The sequence below is a fragment of the Muscardinus avellanarius genome, assembly GCF_963383645.1.
Source record: "Muscardinus avellanarius genome assembly, chromosome: 4".
In the NCBI taxonomy this organism is placed as follows: Eukaryota; Metazoa; Chordata; class Mammalia; order Rodentia; family Gliridae; genus Muscardinus; species Muscardinus avellanarius.
In genome coordinates this window covers 102,356,631-102,376,827 of record NC_137789.1, presented here as the reverse complement: position 1 = coordinate 102,376,827, position 20,197 = coordinate 102,356,631, and the positions used below count along the sequence as shown (strand labels likewise).

Genomic DNA, 20,197 nt, shown 5'->3' with positions numbered 1-20,197 from the left:
ATTTTTGTTCAGCATGCACTAGACTCCTGTTCCAGCCGTGAAATGGTGGTCAATGATCATGCTTATTCTATCGATACATGTTTGTCAGGTTTCTCAACTGAACAAACATCTGTCACTGTTTGATCCTAGCATACAAGCTAAAAGTCAGACTTATCATAAATCCTAGTTACAGACTATTAATGATTAAGAGAGACAATGTGACAGATTCTACCTACAGATTTCTATCTCCTATTCAGGAGGCAGAAAATTTGAAATAGACATTAATTCCTTCAGGTAAAAAATAATAGGTCATACTTATACTCTATATTGATTTTTCCAGGTAAAATAACTCACAAACTACTATCTCTGATTATTAAACTAAAGAATTTCAAGATAGTAAAATGAAGATATTATATTATTTTACGGAAACATTAGTAACAATATAAGACACTAAAACTATCACTTTATACTTTAAAAATATTAACATTGAGCAATATTTTTTAAATGAGCCGGTGTGGTGATGCACCCTTGTAATCCCCGTGCTTGGGAGGCAGACACAGGAGGATCGCGCAGGTTCGAAGCCAGCCTTGCTGGCATAAGAGACCCTGTTTCAAAAAAAAAAAAAAAAAAAAAATAGATCTGGGAGTGTAGCCCAGAAGGGCTTCCAGGAACCCCAGTACAACCAAAAAAAGGAGCATTCTATGTTCACTAACAGTCCAGTTTAAAAAACTGAAATAGAGCCAGGCGTGGTGGCACACGCTTGTAATCTCAGCATTTGGGAGGCTGAGACTGGAGGAATGTGGTTCGCGGACAGCCTCAGCTACTTAAGTGAGGCCCTTTGCAACTCAGTGAGACCAGGTTTCAAAATAAAGAATAAAAAGTAGGGCTGGGGGTGTAGCTCGGAGGTTGTAATGCCCCTGGGTTCCCTCCCCAGACCCACCAAAAAAAAAAAAAAAAACAAAAAAAACCCTGAGATTAAAGGTCCGGCGCGGTGGCACATGCTTGTAATCCCAGCTCTTGGGAGGCTGAGACAGCAGGACGATCACACAGGTTCGAAGCCAGCCTCAGCTACTTAGTGAGATTCTCAGCAACTTAGACCCTGTTTCCAAATAAAATATAAGATAGGTCTGGGTGTATAGCCCTGAGGTAGAAAAGCCCCTGGGTTCTACCTCCAGTATCACATATACAGACACACACACACAAACTGAAATAAAAACTTGGAACAGAGTCATTTATTGAATAGTAACTGTGACTTGAAATAGTTAATGTAACTCTCCTAACATCTGCCTTATAACCAAAGAGGAGTTTATTTATAAGAGCACTTTGGCTGAAAAAAGAACTGTAGAAGGGTCTTCAGAATTAATTTGTGTGTGTGCGTACGTGTGTGTGTGTGTGTGTGTGTGTGTGTGTGTGTGTGTGTTTATTACTGAGGATTGAACACAGGAGCATTCTACCTTGAGCTCTACCCTCAGTTTGATTTTTTTATTCTTTATTTTGAAATAGGGTCTCACTAATTTTTAGAGGGCCCCACAAGTTGCTGAGGTTGGTAGCAAACCTATGACCATACTGTCTCAGCTTCTCAGGTACTGGGAATATAAGTGTGTGCCACTATGCCCGGCTCAGAATTAAATTTTTAAGGAACATTATATGATGGAGATAAGATCATCACTAAAAAAGGTAAAGTTGGCCAGGCATGGTGGCACATGCTTGTATTCCTACTATTTGGGAGGCTAAGACAGGAAGACCATAGGTTCGAGGACAGCCTCAAAAAGTAGTAAGACTCTCATCAACCTAGTGAGAACCTGTTTCCAAATAAAAATAAAATAGGTCTCGTGACATAGCTCGGAGGTAGAACGTCCCTGGGCTCAATCTCCAGTACCACAAATATAAATAAATAAATAAATAAATAAATAAATAAATAAACAAATAAAGTAGTATGTTTGGCAATAAATTTAAGTCTTTTTGTTGTCACCATTAATTACTATTAATTAATAATATAATTATTAGATAACAAGTTAGAAAACTAAATTGCTACAAAAAGCACAAAATTATAACAAGATAAATTTGCAGAAAGTAGGCCTGGTAATAAATTTAAGTCTCTATATCGTCACCATTAATTACTATTAATTGATAATGTAATAAATAGATAACAATTTAGATAACTAAATTGCTACAAAAAGCATAAAATTATAACAAGAGAAATTTGCAGAAGAATATTCAATCTTGGTCATTTCTATTTCAAATCTTATATTGTCTGCTCAATATCTCTTCTTAGGCTCTTAATCATTAATCATTTACTGAAATATAAATAGGTTAAATGCTTTTTTTGGTGTATTTACCTTTTTTCCTTTGAAGCAGAGGGTACCAGGCCACTCCAGGACCCCATAATATAAGCACACAGTATTGATTTTGGGCCTGTTCCACTGTCAACATAACTTTCCTTTGCCTCTGTCCTCTATAACTGTATAATGCCTCTGGAAAAGGAAAAGGGAAATCTATGTTGCATGAGTCTACCACAGGTGACATTATAATACTTCATGATACATGGTGATGATTAAATGACATATCAAGACAATCATATCTTAATTTTTCATAATCTAAAGTTAAAGAGACACTCAAAATGTTTACCTGTCAGTACAGTGATATCCACAACTCTTAGTATTGCATGGACTAGTCTATCAGGCTGCAGTTGCTCCAATTCTACAAACTCTACACTGTTCACTCTCTGAGGCTGCCTCTGAGGAAGATATCTGAGATAGGAATGTTTTGAAGACAAATATGCCAGTAAATCCTCAAGTACAACATTGCTAACTATACTGGAATCTAAGAAAGAAAAAAACAAACATGAACAAAGGATAACAAAATCATTATTTCCTTGATAACATATTTTCTTACAACTATATATTCTATTGCAAAGTATGATCAGACATAAAACATAACTTAATTTTTTGTGCGTGGTACTAGGGATTGAACCCAGGGACTTCGAGCTACACCCAAGCCCTATTATTTTTATTTTGAAATACGGTGTCACTAGTTTCATGAGTCTCACTATTTGCTGAGGCTGTCCTCGAACCTACATCCTACCGTCTCAGCCTCCCAAATACTGGGATTAATAGGCATGTGCCACCATTCTCGGCTAACATGACTTTATTTCTATAAAACATGTAGCTTATTTTTTATCTGTTTTTATTGGTGTATTTTAACTATTCATTTAATCATTCATTGTGATGAAGTTCAGGGTGACAGAGGCATTTAAGCACACAGCACTCACTGAGCCCTCCCCCAGATCCCTCCCCACTCCCTTTCCCTCCTTACCTTCCATGCTTGGCACTACGACTGGCACTGAGAAATCTGTGTACGTATATACTGTTGAAGTATTTCCCTCTTCAAGTCTTCCTCCCCCACTCCCACCTCCCTCAGTTAGGTCTCTTCCTTCACTACACTAAGGTTTCTCCTCGTTTGTCTGGAGTTCCTAACGTGTCCCAATTTCTCTCTAGCTTCCACATATGAGGGATGAGGGAAAATATCTGACCTTTCACTTTTTGTGTGACTAATCTCATTTAGCATACTATTTTCCAGTTCCATCTATTTCCTTGTAAATGATACAATTTTGTTCCTTCTTTATGGCTGAGTAGAATTCCATGACCAATTTGCAATCCCACAAACAACATATCAGAGTTTCTATTTCTCCACATCCCCAACAGCATTTATTATTGTTCGTGATTTATTTATTTATTTATTTGTAGGTCTGGGAATGGATGGAACCCAGGGACATTCGACCTCCGAGCTACAACCCTGCCCTATTTTTTATTCTTTATTTTGAAACAGGGTCTCACTAAGTTGCAGAGGGCCTAAGTAGCTGAGGCTATCCGTGAACTGCGATCCTCTGGTCTCAGCCTCCAGAATGCTGGGATTACAAGTGTGCTCCACCACACTTTGTGTTTTATGACTGCCAATTTAATTGAGGTTAGGTGAAATCTCAAGGTAGTTCTGATTTGCATCTCTCTAATTGATAATGATGCTGAACATTTTTTCATCTATTTATTGGTCATTTGTATTTCTTCTTTTGTGAAAAACCTATTTAGTTTACTTACCCATTTCTTGATTGGACTATTTGTTTTTTAGGCACTAAGTTTCTTGAGCTCTCTGCACATTCTAGATATTAGTCCTCTATCTGAGAAGCTGGCAAAGATCTTCTCCCATTCTGTCAGTGCTCGCTCGTGCTCGCCCGCCCGCCCACCCACCCTCCCTCCCTCTCTCTCTCTCTCTCGTGGTGCTGGGAATGAAATACAGGGACATTCTATCTCCAAGCTACATCCCCAGTTTTATTATTTTATTATTATTCTTTATTTTGAAACAGGGTCTCACTAAGTTACAGAGGGCCTAAGTAGCTGAGGCTGTCCGCGAACAAACTGCGATCCTCCTGTCTCAGCCATCAAATGCTGGGATTAACAAGTATGCACCACCATGACCGGCCAGCTCTCTCTTAAGGTTCTTGACAGTTTACTTTGCTGGACAAAGTAAACTATCTTTAGTTTAATGCAACTCCACATATTAATTCTTGTTTTAATTTCTTGTGCCTTTGGGGTCTTGTTGAGGAAGTTTTTACAGTGCCTATATGTTGAAGTGTTAGTCCTATGCCCTCTTCAATTAACTGAGAAGTCTCTGGTCTAATTTCCAGGCCTTTGATTCATCTTGAAGTGATTCTTATGCAGGGTGAGAAAGTAGAACTTATTTCCATTTTTCTGCATATAGATAACCAGTGTTGCCAACATCATTTGTTGAAAAGGCTACCTTTTTTTTCAGCTTGTTTTTTACTCCTTTGTCAAAAATTAATTGGTTGAGTGTCAATTTGTTTCTGAATCTTATATTCTGTTCCACTGGTTTATGTGTCTGCTTTTGTGCCAACACCATGCTGTTTTTATTACTATGGCTCTGTAGTATAGTTTGAAGTCAAGTATTACAATGCTTCCTTGATGGTTCTTATTGCTGAGAACTATTTTGGCTATCCTGGGTCTTTCGTTGTTCCATAAGAATTTAAGGACTGATTTTTCTAGTGTTTATTCTTCAATCAGATGCAAAAATGATGGTTGATATTTTCAAGCAATGGAAACAGATTTACCATATCCAAAACTTATATTCCTGTCCCTTCTCTATTTGTTTAATAATATTCTTTTTCTCTAATTAACCAAACTTAAGAAGCCAGGCATGGTGACACACACTTATAATCCCAGCATTTGGGAGGCTGAGACAGGAGGATCGCAGTTTGTTCACAGACAGCTTCAGCTACTTAGTGAGGCCCTCTGCAACCTAGTCAGACCCTGTTTCAAAATAAAGAATAAAAAATCAGGCTGGGGGTATAGCTTGGAGGTAGAGTGGTCCTGGGTTCCATCCCAGTAGAATGCCCCTGGGTTCCATCACTAATACTGAAAAAAAAAAATTATATATATAATTAACCAAACTTAACCACCACCCCCCATTTTTCTAACTCCTTCTGATAATATTCAATTTGTCCTCCAATCCCTGGAGTCTGATTTGATCCTGTCTTTCCCAAAAATCCTGACCACAGCCATTCTTCTACAAGCTCCTTAGCACAACACAACTAAAGAACTATATGGGCCACTAAAGGGCTCTCATGTTTAGGCCTCTATTCACTTTCAGAGGCTTTCCCCACACAAAGACTACACAGCACAACCACTTTAGCACTATAGGAATTATCACTGAAGGCAAGGAAAGCTTATCTCTAACTCTCATTTGCCTTTAAATATGTGCATCATTGTAATATTTCTAGATTGTAAGATCAGTTATTAAACTTTTCAGTCATGTCATTTAAGTGATCCTGGTGTCACAATTTTTTTATTCTTTTGTTGAGTTATACTTTACATGCAATAAAATAAAGTAGTGCTCACCGGGCGTGGTGGCACACGCTTGTAATCCCCGCGCTTGGGAGGCTGAGACAGGAGGATCACACAGGTTCGAAGCCAGCCTCAGCTACTTGGTGAGGCTCTCAGCAACTTAGTGAGACCTTGTTTCCAAATAAAATAGAAAATAGGTCTGGGAGTATAACCCAGAGGTAGAAAGCCTCTGGGTTCCACCCCCAGTACCACCAACCAACCAACCAACCAACAAACAAAATAAATAAATAAATAAAGTAGTGCTCAACTTGTACTTTATTAAAGCACATTTTAAAGTACAGGTAGATCCAGGCAAGATGGCCCATGCCTATAATCCCAGTACTTGGGAGGCAGAAACAGGGAGTCAAAGATTCGAGACCAGTCTCAGCAACTCAGCAAGTCCCTGTTTCAAAGTAAAAAGTAAAATAGGGCTGGGTAGAATGCTCTTGGATTCAATCCCCAGTACAAAACAAAACGAAACAAAAAGGAGTTTAGTTTGATGAGTTTTGCTGACTACATTTTCATTTTCCTGAAGGTAATGTTTTAATACATACTTGATTGCTGACCCAAACCAGATGTTGGCAAAAAAACTTATATTTTTTAGAAAGTAGAGTTTATAAACTGATTTATGATTCCTTCTCCTACTAAAATACTTATTCTTATGTACTCCACCAGTTATACTAAAGCCTCTCAGTCTTTACCCAATATATGCGAGGAGTCATACCAGGTGCAAAGGACACAAAAACAAACCAAGTCACAGTCACACTGAAGGAGCTATCAACCTAGAGATAGACAACATACAAGGGGCATAGTATAAGACATATAGATGAGCACTCCCATGAACACAAAGAAAAACAGCTGCCTGGAAACGGCTTCCCAAAGGGAATATTAGGCAATTTTTAGAAAAATGTCTAAAACGAGTTTTCAGGTAGGAAGCTGTGTTACAATTTTGGGTAAAGAGAAGGGGTTAGTAATCCATAGGTGCTCTGAAAAGTCTGAGGACATATGAAGTCTTATCAGATTATAAATATTATAACAGATTTACTGAGTTAAATAATTCACATAAAAATCTTCATTTCAAATTGTGTGTAGTTTAGTGGCTTTTTTTTTTTTTTTTTTTTTTTTAGTATTTCACGGTTGTTCAACTGTTACCATTATCTAATTTTAAAACATTTTTTGGGGGGGGTACTGGGGATGGAACCCAGGGGCTTTTCTACCTCCGGGCTATACTCCCAGACCTATCTTTTTTTTATATTTTATTTGGAAACAGGGTCTCACTAAGTTGCAGAGAGTCTCACTAAGTAGCTGGGGTTAGCTTCAAATCTGTGTGGTCCTCTTGTCTCAGCCTCCCAAGTGCTGGGATTACAAGCCTGCGCCACCACGCCTGGCTTTTTTTTTTTTTTTTTCGGGTCTGGGGGTGGAACCCAGGGGCATTTGACCTCTGAGCTACACCCCCTGCCCTATTTTTTATTCTTTGTTTTGAAGCCGGGTCTCACTGAGTTGCAGAGGACCTCAGTAAGTAGCTGAAGCTGTCCGCGAACCGTGATCCTCCAGGTCTCAGCCTCCCGAATGCTGGGATTACAAGCATGCGCCACCACGCCCAGTCACACCTGGCTTTTTAAAACATTTTTATGCTGAGTATGGTGCTGCACACTTGTTACCCTAGTACTTGGAAGGCTGAGACAGGAGAATCACAGGTTCAAAGCCAGCCTCAGCTACTTAGTGAGGCCCTCCTCAACTTAGTAAAAACTTGACTCAAAGACTAAAAAATAGGGATGGGGAGCCTGGCGTAGTGGTGCATGCTTGTAATCCCAGTACTTGGGAAACTGGAACAGGAGGATTGCACAGGTTCGCTGCTAGCCTGAACTACTTAGTGAGGCTCTCAGTAACTTAGTGAGACCCTATTTCCAAACAAAAATATAAAAATAGGTCTGGGATTGTAAACTCGGCGATAGAAGGCCCCAGGGTTCCATCCCCAGTGTCAAAAAAATTAAAAAATAGGGATGGGGGAACTGTAGTTCAGTGGTAAAATGTCTCTGGGTTCAACCTTCAGTACTAAAAAATAAAAAAGTTTTTTTTTTTTTTTTGGTACTAGGGACTGAACCCATGGACATTCTCTCTCCATACTATACCTCCATCCCTATTTTTTAATTTTTAATTTTTTAGTTTTTAAATTTTTTTTTGCAGTACTGGGGATTGAATCCAGGGCATTTATTTCCAAGTTACACCCCCAGCCCTATTTTTATTCTTTATTTTGACACAGGGTCTCACTAAGTAGATGAGGCTGGCCATGAACCTGCAATTCTTCAGTCTTAGCCTGCCAAGTACTGGGATTATAAACTTGTAGCACCACACCTGGCTTTTAATTTTTATTTTGAAGCAGGGTGTCACTAGATTGATGAGAATCTCACTACTTGGTGAGGCTGTTTCAAACCTGTGATTTCCTGTCTCAGCCTCCCAAGTACTAGGATTATAATGCATGTGCGACCAAGCCTAACTATAAAATATTATTTAAATGTATAAAACAAAATATTTAGCATTACAAACAACTCAATTATATGAAAATATAATCAAAATACTTTTCTTTTTTTGCGGTACTAGGGTGAAACTCAGGGCTTTCTACCTCCAGGTTATACTCCCAGACACCCCCCCCCCTCTCTCTCTCTCTATATATATATATATTTTTTTTTTTTTTTTGGTGGCACTGGAGATGGAACCCAGGAGCCTTCTACCTCCCAGGCTACACTCCCAGACCTGTTTTATATATTTTATTTGGAAACAGGGTCTCTTAAGCCAGTGGAGGCTGGCTTTGAACCTGCGTGATCCTCCTATCTCAGCCTCCAAAGTGTGGGGATTACAAGTGTGCGCCACCACGCCTGGCATCTCCTCGACATATTTAATATTTCATTTGGAAACAGAGTCTCACTACGTTGCTGAGAGCCTCACTAAATAGCTGAGTCTGGCTTTGAACCTGTGTGATCCTCCTATCTCAGCCTCCCAAGTACTGGGATTACAAGTGTGCACCACCACGCCCGGCTTCAAAATATTTTTTAAATTTTGAAAAAGTACATTATAAAAAGTAAATAAATAAAATGTGAGATAATTTATGTGCTTCACTAGTATATTAAATAACATACAGTAGGTTATCTAACAACTACTGTGATTTTGTTTGTCTGTATATATGTATGTGGTACTGGAACTGAACCCAGGGACATTTTACCTCCGAGCTACACCTCCAGCCCTATTTCTTTTCTTTTCTTTCTTCTTTTTTTTTTTCTGAAATAGGGCTCACTAAGTTGAAGAGGGCCTCACAAAGTTGCTGAGGCTGGCCGCAAACCTACAATCCTCCTGTCTCAGCCTCCCAAGTACTGGGATTACAGGTATGCACGACCACACCTGGCTCACCTACTGTGATTTTTTTTTTTTTTTAAGGGGAGTAAAAGGTTTATTGGAAGCACTAGGGAATAGGGAAAAGTGGCCAAACACCCTGAAGGGGCTGTCAGAACTCTGAAGTCTAGCAGCTGCCTTCAGGACAATACTTGAGGGAAGCCCGAATACCTTGAGTTGCAAGCTGCTTTCTCCCAAAGTCCACAAGATCTGCCAGAAAGGAATAAGGAAAGTGGCAGAACACCTCTAGGGCTATTGGGGCTCTGGTGTCCAGCAGCTGCCTTCAGGACAATACTTGAGGGTAGCACAAGCCAAATGCCTTCAGTTGCAAGCTGCTTTCTCCCAGAGTCCACACGATCTGCCAGAAAGGAAGTGCAGGTCACCCCTAGGGGCCCTGGTTGGCCTTGATGTCCAGTAGAGGCCTTCAGGTCACTACCCGAGTGCAGCCCGGGCCACGTGCCTTCAGTCGCACTCCACCTTCTCTCAAAGCTAACGCGACCTGCAAGAGAGAGAAAAGCTCCCCAAAGGGGAGGGGTTCCCAGAGAGGGGAAAACCCTCACCTACTGTGATTTTAAACTAATGATGGGCACAAGTAATATTCAAGTTATCTTTAACAACTATAGCATGATATGAGAATATATGTGACTTCATGCTATAACATTATTAAAAATTGGTGCCTTATTCATCACCAAATGAAATGTTAAATTTCAGGTAGCAATTAAGGAGAATGAAGGCTTTTTCTACTCACTCAATGTTATGGACTCTAATGTTAATAATTTAATTTTCACAGAAAAAAAAATATTAAGAACATCTAAGTTAATCACACAAACCAACAGATGAGTGTTAGAAATCTGGCTTGCCTGCAAAAAGGGGAAAAGGGTAATAGCTCTGTCAAGTTGCTCAAAGGTAGAATCCAGAAAACAATCAGAGGTAGAGGGCAAGGACAGGTAAGTGGATAGATTTGATCAATGTTTTAAAGGTTTTAGAATCTGATAAATGAAACCTACTCTAACTACAATTATTCAATTATACAATGAATTCTAAGAAACAATGCTGATACTTCTCAAAAAGATAATATATGTGAGAAAACATAGCATAAAATAAAATAAAATAAATGAGGGGAATAACAAAGGAACTTAAGTTACAGTAATACCTAACTTCAAATATCTCCTCCCATTGCTCCCATCTATTCACTAGACTAAATTCTTTCACAGTATTCTAGCAGAGCTGGGATCAGAAGAGCTAGGGTCAAACTCTGGCTTTGTCAATGATGAACTCTGAACTTGTCCTGCCCTGAGCTTCATTTCTCAACTAGGATATGAAGCTTTTAGGAAGGATCCCTAAAAGTGATCCCTGACATTATATATTCCACCCTCGTTTCCTAATAATTTACAGGTAAGCATCTTGTTATTTAGATTACAAATAAAACATTCTACCTCAAGACACTTTGATTTATGATTAACTTAATAATATTTAAGATATACAAAGCCATGTGTTTTATGACAAAATATTTTAAATGCACAAAACGAAATATTTAGGATTATAAAAATACCAATTATATAAAAATACAGTATTTAAAATATTTTTAGAACTACAAGATAATTTATGTTTCACTAATACATTAGGTAAAAAAACTAACACATTAAATAAAACCAAGCTAGCTGGGAGTAATGGCGCACACTTGTAAGCCTAGTACTTGGGAGTACAGTATCGAAAATACTTTTAGAACTACAAGATAATTTATATTTCACTAATACATTAGGTAAAAAAAAACTAACACATTAAATAAAACAAGCACACTTGTAAGCCTAGTACTTGGGAGGCTGAGACATGAGAATCACAGGTTTGTGGCCTGTCTCAGCTACTTAGTGAAGCCCTCCACAACTTAGCCCTCCACAAACTTTGACCCTATTTCAATATAAAGAATAAAAAATAGGCTGAAGGTGTGGCTCTGAAGTAGAATGTCTCTGGGTTCAATCCCCAGTTCTGCAAAAAATAAAAATAAATAAATAAACAAAGCAACGAGCTATGTCTCGTTTCCTTTTTTCATACATGAAGGATAACATACAACATATGACTACATATACTTGTGGCTTTGTGTTTTTCACAAAATCATTTTGGAAATCACTCCGTATCTTCCATATTTCCATATCTCTTTTTTTGTGTGTGATACTGGGGATTGAACCCCCACTGGGAGGGGGGGCATTCTACTCTGAGCTACATCCCCAGCCCAACTTTTTTTTTAAACAGACCCTCATTAGGTTGATGAGAGTCTTACTTGCTGAGGCTGTCCTCGAACCTGTGACCTCTTTTCTGAGTCTCCCAAGTAATGGGATTACAAGCATGCATGACCACACCTGGCTCATTCCATATCTTTTTCATTCTTCTGTTACAGTTGCATATATACCACAATTCAGTCCTTCATCTATGTCTGTGTTTAGATTTTTTACAGTATTTTACAATTATAAACTACTACAAAGAATAAACTTTTGCATAAGTACTTTTCATATTGTTAGAGTTATATCTTCCGGATAGATTCCTAGAAGTGAGATTGTTTAGTTGAGAGCTAAGAGCACATGTAATTTCATTAGGTACTGCTCTCTAGAAGAGTTGTACCATTTTGTCATCAATATGCAAGACCTGTTTCTCCAAAGCTTTGCCAAAAGAATGTGTTGCCATATTTTTAAAAACTTTCCCAATATGACAGATAAGAAATAATATATCCTTGTAGTTTTAATTTTGCTATCTCTAACTATGAGGGAGCTGTGTTTGAGGGCCATTTTTGCATAAAAACTGTTCCTTTATTTATTTACCCATTTCATATCAGGTCTTTTGTCAATTTTTTCATGGACTGAGCCACCATAAAGTAAAAACAATGGCACAAAGAAACCTCATAAGCTGAGGACCATCTTTACTTTCAATAGTAAAAAGTTATTACATTCAAAATGTGTCTTACATTCAAAAATATGTCTTACATTCTTTAGGCTGAACAGATGAATAACTCCCAAGATTTAATAACTGACTGGTAAATGTTGATTGGAGTACTGTCTCACCAATCCACTGATCCTCATGAATAGTAACATCTAGAGAAGAAAATAAGTTCTGATTATGCCATAAATTACTTCACATTGTGGTTAATTTACCAATTACCAAAGTATTATGCATGCCGCAAGACAATTAAAGTTCAGATAGGTTGAATGAGCTGCCTAAAAGCAGAAAGTACTTTAGCCTATGACCTAAATTTTTTAGTTCTGGAATACATACCAATATGTAGTATGACTTATCTAAGACAGCTATAATAATGCATGACTGCAAGCTATTAACTTGCCCATTGCTGGGCATGGTTACACACACCTGTAGTACCAGTACTTGGGAAGCTGAGACAGGAGGACCACAAGTTTGAGGGCAGCCTCAGCAACTTACCAAGACTCTCAGCAACCTAGCAAGATCCTGTTTCAAAATAAAAAATAAAATAGGGCTGGGGATGTGGCTCAGAGGTAGAATGCCTCTGGGTTCAATCCCTGGTACCACACACACACACACCAAAAAAAAAAAAAATGTTCACAAATTTGTATACAGATATAATTTCTCTATTTTATTAGGACAATGGGAAAATATAGAATTATTTTTCCCCAAGTTTCCATTTGCTCCTGTACAAAAAAAGTTCAGAAAACTAGATACATTTTTCCTAAATAATGTAAAACAAACTAATATTTTAAAGTGTTCACAAAAATAATCTAGGTATCCTGTAATAGGAAAATTCCAGTAAAATCACTTGATAGAATGTTGCTTAGTTGTTAACAACTATATAAAACGCCAAGAAGCAGGGCATGGTGGTACACATCTGTCATCCCAGTAGTTGAGAAGATGACACACAAGGATCAGAGGTTCAAGATCAGCCTCTGCAACATAGGGAGACCCTGTTTCAATATAAAAAAATGAAAGAGAGCTGGGGGTTTAGCATGGAGGTAGAACACCTCTGGGTTCAACTGCCAGTACCAAAAAGATAATAAAAAAAACACCAGGAAAAACTATAGAGGTAGAAAGGTTGAATTCTGATCTACTAGAAAAGGCCTCCAAGAAGGTTGACACAGCAGATGACTGTGGTAGATGACTGTGAAGCAAGGTCTAGCCCTCCTTGTACAGTCTGAGAAACTTAGTTTCATCAGCACTCCAAAAGTAGACTTCAGCTCTGCAACATAAGTTTACATTAACAGGAACCACTGCGATGCTACCAGGGGTCAATTGACCAGAGGTCAATAATGCTGGGTCCAGGGAAGGAAAATGGTAAAGAAAGAGTCCTCAAAGACTCAAAGTGCAAGAAAACAAAGAGAAAAGCACAACTTTATAAAATAAGCAAGCACTATACCTTGATGAGCTCACCTGTGAGTAAAATTATATCTCCAAGAAACACTGTAAGTGCCCAAAATGCTGTGGTCCTCCACAGAAAAACCTTCTTCTTAATTTCTGATTGATCAATTACTGTAATTGTTGCCAAAGGCACTTTAGAGCCAGAATTTGGTCCAGATTTTATGTTTATTTCTTTCACATGGCATGGAGTTAGCACCATAACTAAACAATTATACTTCTGACCTTTGGACTCACAGTTTTTTATTAATGATATTTTTTTAATACCCTTAAATTCAGACACAGTTCTCTGGTCCACTGAAACAGCAAAATCTCGTGCATTAGAACCCAACTTCATTTTCTTAGATACTTGGGGGACTTCAGACAAAGCTTTAGAATGGCCCAACTTATCTTCAGAAGTCCAACTTCTTTTAATAGCAGTTTTGAAGGTAGCTATTTGGGAACATAGTATTCCTGAGCTACACAACTCAATACATATCTCATTTGGTGGCAGTTCATCTTCAGAACTGAAAAGTTCCTGAGATCCTGTATTTTCCTCAAGATCTTTTTCAGGGTTTATTTGAATGGAGCTACTTTTTGTTGCAGGACAAAAAGGACTAAAAAGCTCTAGAGAATGTGTTTGGTTCTGTCTACTCTCATTTCCTTCTGCAAAATTGTCATTAGACCAAATCACAGTATCTTCAGTTCTTTGTACTTCCCCATGACTTGCGTTTGGCTCATTTTCCATGTTTAGGGTCCCATTATTAACAGAATTCTGCTCTTTATTCTTCCTTTGAGTTAAAAAAGCAACCTGGCTGGAGGTCATTATACTGAGAAATTCAGTGTCAGTAGATATTTTAGGGTTTGAGACCTTCCTAACTGCTCCTGGAGACCGTGGCTCACCCCCTGTGGTAGGGGAAAAGAATTCCAGACATTGATCTTGCATTTCATGATGTTCTGTTGGCATGCACTTTTCTTCTACAGCTTCTAGCCCTGTATTAGTTTGTTTAGTACTACAGATCAAATCTAATATAACTGCGTGTTTATGATCTAACTGAAAAGAATCTGTTTGAAGGTTTTGGCCACAAATATTTGAATGATTTTCAGGCTTTGCATTTGTAATTTTCTTCATTTCACATTGAAGCTTATGACAAGTCTCTTCAGGTAAATGCTGAACTGTATCCTTAGAACCACATATTTGCACATTAGAGATAGTTACATCACTCAACTCTGAGGGGTGAATCTTGAGGGGTTTTACGTTCTGTGTTTCTAAAGTAGAGTAGAGAGAGTCTTCTTTCACCTGAACAGACTGATTCACAGAGTTGGCTGAAAAATGCCCATTAAGATCTGGAGGGCCAATAGCCTCTGAGACTTGACGGCTTTTCAGATTTATGGGCTGATGGTTTTCATCTTTCAGATATAAAGAATGCTGATTGTACAAAAGCTGGATTTTTTCCCATGGGTCCACAGTAGACATTGAAGAAGCTGTTTCTTGTGATACAGTCATTTTCAATGGACCAGCTGGAGCACCCCAAAATATGTGAATTTGAGATCCTCCACTCATAATTTCTGATAAAAATAAAAAATCCAAAATTAGTTTTAATATAAGCTAGGAGTCAAAAATATAACTAATAAAGTTGATTGATTTTGGCATGCCATTTATTTATATAATTCATAAATATACAATAAATCATAAAAGAAATAAACATCATAAAATAAAAATTCACTTAAATTCTCATAAATCAAAACTTCAGCTGGGCGTGGTGGCACATGTTTGTAATTCCAGTACTTGGGAGGCTGAGACAGGAGGATCACAGGTTCGCAGCCAACCTCAGCAACTTGTGAAGCCCTCCACAACTTAGTAAGACCCTGTTTCCAAATAAAGAATAAAAAATAGGGCTGGGGTATAACTCAGAGGTAGAATGCCCCTGAGTTTGATCCCCAGTTCCACAAAAAAAAAAAACACTTCAACTAAAACTTTACCTAAAGAAAATCATAAGAGAAATTTTTAAAAATACACCTAAATATTCTTTCAAAAAAAAAAAAAAACACCCAGTATCAAACAAGCAATTAGATTTTCAGTATCTTCATTTCTTGTGTTGTTTAAACTTGCTCCTAAATTTAAGTTAGCTGGGCATTGTGTTACACACCTGTAATTCCAGTACTTGGGAGGCTGAAACAGGAGGACTGCAAGTTCAGGGCCAGACTCAGCAACCAAGTGTGACCCTCAGCAACTTGGTGAGATGCTGCTTCAAAATAAAAATAAATCTGGGCATGGTGATGTATGCTTATAATCCCAGTACTTGGGAGGCTGAGACAGGAGGGTGGAAGGTTCAAAGCCAGTCTCAGCTACTTAGTGAGGTCCTCAGCAACTTAGTGAGACCCTGTTTCAAATTTAAAAATTAAAAAAAAAAACTATGGATGTAGCTCTGAGGTCGAACACACATGGGTTCAATCTCCAGCACTAAAAATGAAAGAAGAGAAGATAGGAGAGGAGAGGAAGGGCTGAGGGTACAGATCAGAGGTAGTGTCTCTGAGTTTCATACCCAGTACCAAAAACAAATAATTAGTAAATGGAGGGAGGCATTCATTTAATTGTATTATAGTCACCTTTTTTTTTTTTTTTTGGTGGAACCCCGAAGCTTTCTACCTCCGCGCTATACTCCCAGACCTATTTTTTATATTTTATTTGGAAACAGGGTCTCACTAAGTTGCTGAGAGCCTCACTAAGTAGCTGAGGCTGGCTTTGAACCTGCGCGATCCTCCTGTCTCAGTCTCCCAAGCGCGGGGATTACAAGCGTGCGCCACCACACCCAGCTATAGTCACCTTTAAGTTACCTGTTTCTTTACTTCTAAATTATCTCAGTTAGCTTGGGGGCTCATTCCTTCAACGGTGAACTCAGGTTTTGTTTTGTTTTGTTGTGTTGTTTTAGATTTTGTTTTTGTTTTGTTTTGTGGCACTGGAGATTGAATCTAGGGGCATTCTACTTCTAAGCTACACTCCCAGTCCTACATTTCTTTATTTTGAAACGGGTTCTCACTAAGTTGTGGAGGGCCTCACTAAGTAGCTGAGGCTGGCTTTGAACTTGCAATCCTCCTGTCTCAGCCTCTCAAGTACTGGGATTATAAGATGTACCACCATGCCCACTCTTAACACTTCCTGAAAATCTGCTCATTGTCATCTCTTCCAAATACAAAAATCTGATTGTACTCAAGGCTTCAGGTCCTTTCTATGCCCTGGTCTTGTCTCGTAGTTCCCTGACCTCCTCTCCTCTGCTGACTTTGTTTTCGACCTTGCCTCAGTTACCTATTCCTATAATCACACAATGCCATGATCAGTAACTGCACACTCTTCTAATTTCAATATGCGTTAAACTGACTACTTTCTCTCATCTTCCAACTTACTCCCTCTAAATGCATGACTTTATAGTTCTTTGACCAGAGAGATCCACAATGAATGCACTGACCTACGACAACTTTCCTAGCCTCACTCTTCATTTCCCTCCATTGCCAGCTGACTATTATAATCACTTCTTAGCCTAATGCTTTGCTCTCCAAGGGATTTGTGCAGTTAAACTCAAACACTGCTTAAATGAGCAACTCCTCCCACTAGAAGTAACTAAAGGAAAAAAATTAATAATCACCTGAAAAGTAGTCTCATTTTCGGCCCATTAGTACTAGCAATTCTTTTCTATCCTTATCATTCATTCTCCAAGATAACACTTTTATACTTTCTCACTCTTTAATCTACAGCTTCTCCTTCCTTATTTCCACACAGCGAGTGACCATGTTGCCTATTTGCATTTACAGGCTCTCAACAAAACATCTATCAACCTAGCACTATGGGACCAATAGATTCTGCCTGCCTTCCTGTTACTATAGATGAACTCTCACGTTTTTATGCCAAGCCATCTCTTCCACACTTAAGCACCAGACCTCAGTCAACTTTCCTACTCTGGCCCTAATAATTCTCCCCTTCTCTCTACATCATGGATTTTTCTCTGTACCGGAGTATCTCCAATAACATACAAACATACTGTTATTTTTTCTATGTTACTTTCCTCATGTGCTTCCCCATTTTTCCTACTGTACCATATTTCTGCTTCTATCTACAGCAAAATTCCTTGAATCATCTATACTCCCTCTGCACCTGTTCTCCCCCTCTCTCCCTCTCTCTTGTTCTCTCTTTTTGTGGAACTGGGAATTGAACCCAGGGGCATTCTACCTCCAAGCCACACCCCCAACCCTATTTTCTATTCTTTATTTTGAAACAGAGTCTCACTAAGTTGTGGAGGGCCTCACTAAGTAGCAAGGGCTGGCAATGAACTGCGATCCTCCTGTCTCAGCCTCCCAGAACTGGGATTACAAATGTGTGCCACCACAACTGGATTCCCTGTTCTCTTAAACCCACTCCAAGCTTTTGTCCAAACCACTAATTAGATACAATAGCCTCTTTGATGTCTCCAAAGAACTTGACACTGCCTGCCATCTATCAACTCTATTTTCAGCTTCTTGACCTATCAGCAGCACTTAGCACCACTGATTTCTTCTTAAAACCCTCTTTTCAAGCCAGGTATCACACCAGGATCACACCTGTGATCCCAAAACTTGGCTGAGTCAGGAGGATTGCAGGTTAAAGAATAGCCTTAGCAAGTAGTAAGACCCTGTTTCAAAATAAAATTAATTAAAATAGGGCTAAGGGTATAGCTCAGAGATAGATTCCCCCTGAGTTCAATCTCTAATACCACCACCAAAAAAAAACAAAAAACCCACCTCTCATTTGGCTTTAAGAACATCAATAACATCATAACACCTTGATTCCTGTTTTGTTTTGTTTTGTTTTCCTCCAGTGCTACTAGGGATTGAACCCAGGAGCATTCTGCCTCTGAGATACACCCCCAGTCCTATTTCACTTATTTTGAAACAAAGTCTCACTACGTTGCAAAGGATGGCCTCAAACCTGTGATCCTCCTGTTTCAGCCTCCCAAGTCTTGGGATTACAGCTGCCACGCATGCCTAACCCCTACCTCAAACTGTCTCACCGTTGCTCTTTCTCAGTCTCCTTTGCTAGCTGCTACTCAGCTTCTTGCTTAAGGGTCAGTACTTGGATTGCTCTCCAAACTCACACCATACACAACTTCTTTCAGTTTCAGGGGTTTTTTTGTTGTTGTTGTTTGTTTTTGCGGTACTGAGAATAGAACCCAGGGGCATTCTACCTCTGAGCTACAGCCTCAGCCTTATTTTTTAGTCTTCTTTTGAAACAGTGGCTCACTATGTTGCAGAGGGCCTCAATAAGTAGCTGAGGCTGTCCTTGAACCATGATCCTACTGTCTCAGCCTCCTAAGTACTGGGATTATAAGTATGTGCCACCAAGCCTGGCTCAGTTTACAGGTTCTATATCTCCATCATAACCTTTCCTCTGAATTCTGACTCATCCAACCTACTCATCAGCACCACAAGACAGGCATCTGTTGTTAAAAGACAAAATGGCAGGCCCGAGACTATATACTTTAAAAACCTGCATATAGAGGTGACGGACCAAGATGGCAGTAGCAGCCAGTATTCAGGAGAGGCAGACAGATTCAATCCAATCCACTTTGAATTTTTGAAGAAATCTCCCTGAAAGTAGACTACTCCTGCTGTACATACTCAGGAATTCTGCACAACATACTATGTAAGAAAAATGTTCAGGGCACATTGGAGGGAGCCCCACATGGCTGGGCCAGGCCAGACTTGCCTCGCCACACATCCTAGGGGGCCTGGGCGCTCATGGCCACCAGGCTCCTCTATGCAGTGCTGGGGACTATAGTGTGCTGGGAGCAACAGATCCTGCCCTCCGTGGTGAAGATGTGGACCTCCACCTTTGGTGGGGAGATAAAATTCATTGCTGCTAGGTATTCGGGCTCCCAGCTTCTGCAAAAGACAGGTACTATTTTCTTCTACTTAAAAAAAGAAAGAAGCCGGGCATGGTGGTGTACGCTTGCAATCCCTGCGCTTGGGAGGCTGAGACAGGAGGATCGCACGGGTTCGAAGCAGCCTTAGCTACTTAGTGAGGCTTTCAGCAACTTAGCGAGACCCTGTTTCCAAATAAAATATAAAATGGGTCTGGGAGTATAGCCCGGAGGTAGAAAGCCTCTGGTTCCACCCCCAGTACCACAAAAAAAAAAAAAAAAAAAAAAAGAAGAAGAAGCTGGGTGTGGTGGCACACGCTTGTAATCCCCAAGCTTGGGAGGCTGAGACAGGAAGATTGCACAGGTTCGAAGCCAGCCTCAGCTACTTAGTGAGGCTCTCAGCAACTTAGTGAGACCCTGATTCCAAATAAAATATAAAACAGGTCTGGGAGTATAGCTCAGAGGTAGAAAGCCTCTGGGTTCCACCCTCAGTACCATTACCAAAAAAAAAAAAGAAAGAAAAAATGAAAACCTCTGTAGACGTCCTGCCCATGGTGACAGGGACCAAGCCTGCCACACAGAAAGGCCAGGACCAGGGCCAGCAAGGCTGGGACCAGGGCCTGCCATGCAGCGAGGCCAGGACTGGGGCCAGTGAGGCCGGGACCAGAGCCTGCTGCACAGCAAAGGGCCAACAGATCC

At 39.5% G+C, this 20,197-nt stretch overlaps 1 protein-coding gene across 1 annotated transcript in view; it reads right to left on the bottom strand.

The window, feature by feature from the left end:
• Positions 1-15,171, bottom strand: part of SHLD2 (shieldin complex subunit 2) — a gene marked incomplete at both ends in the record, with an annotated part of 39,469 nt that extends 24,298 nt beyond the window's left edge. The window contains 4 exons of the mRNA XM_080694792.1: positions 2,319-2,453; positions 2,608-2,802; positions 12,236-12,343; positions 13,644-15,171. Of these exons, the coding sequence (XP_080550918.1) occupies positions 2,319-2,453; positions 2,608-2,802; positions 12,236-12,343; positions 13,644-15,171 (1,966 nt within the window). The remainder of the gene's footprint in view (positions 1-2,318; positions 2,454-2,607; positions 2,803-12,235; positions 12,344-13,643) is intronic.
• Between the last annotated feature and the right edge of the window lie 5,026 nt (positions 15,172-20,197).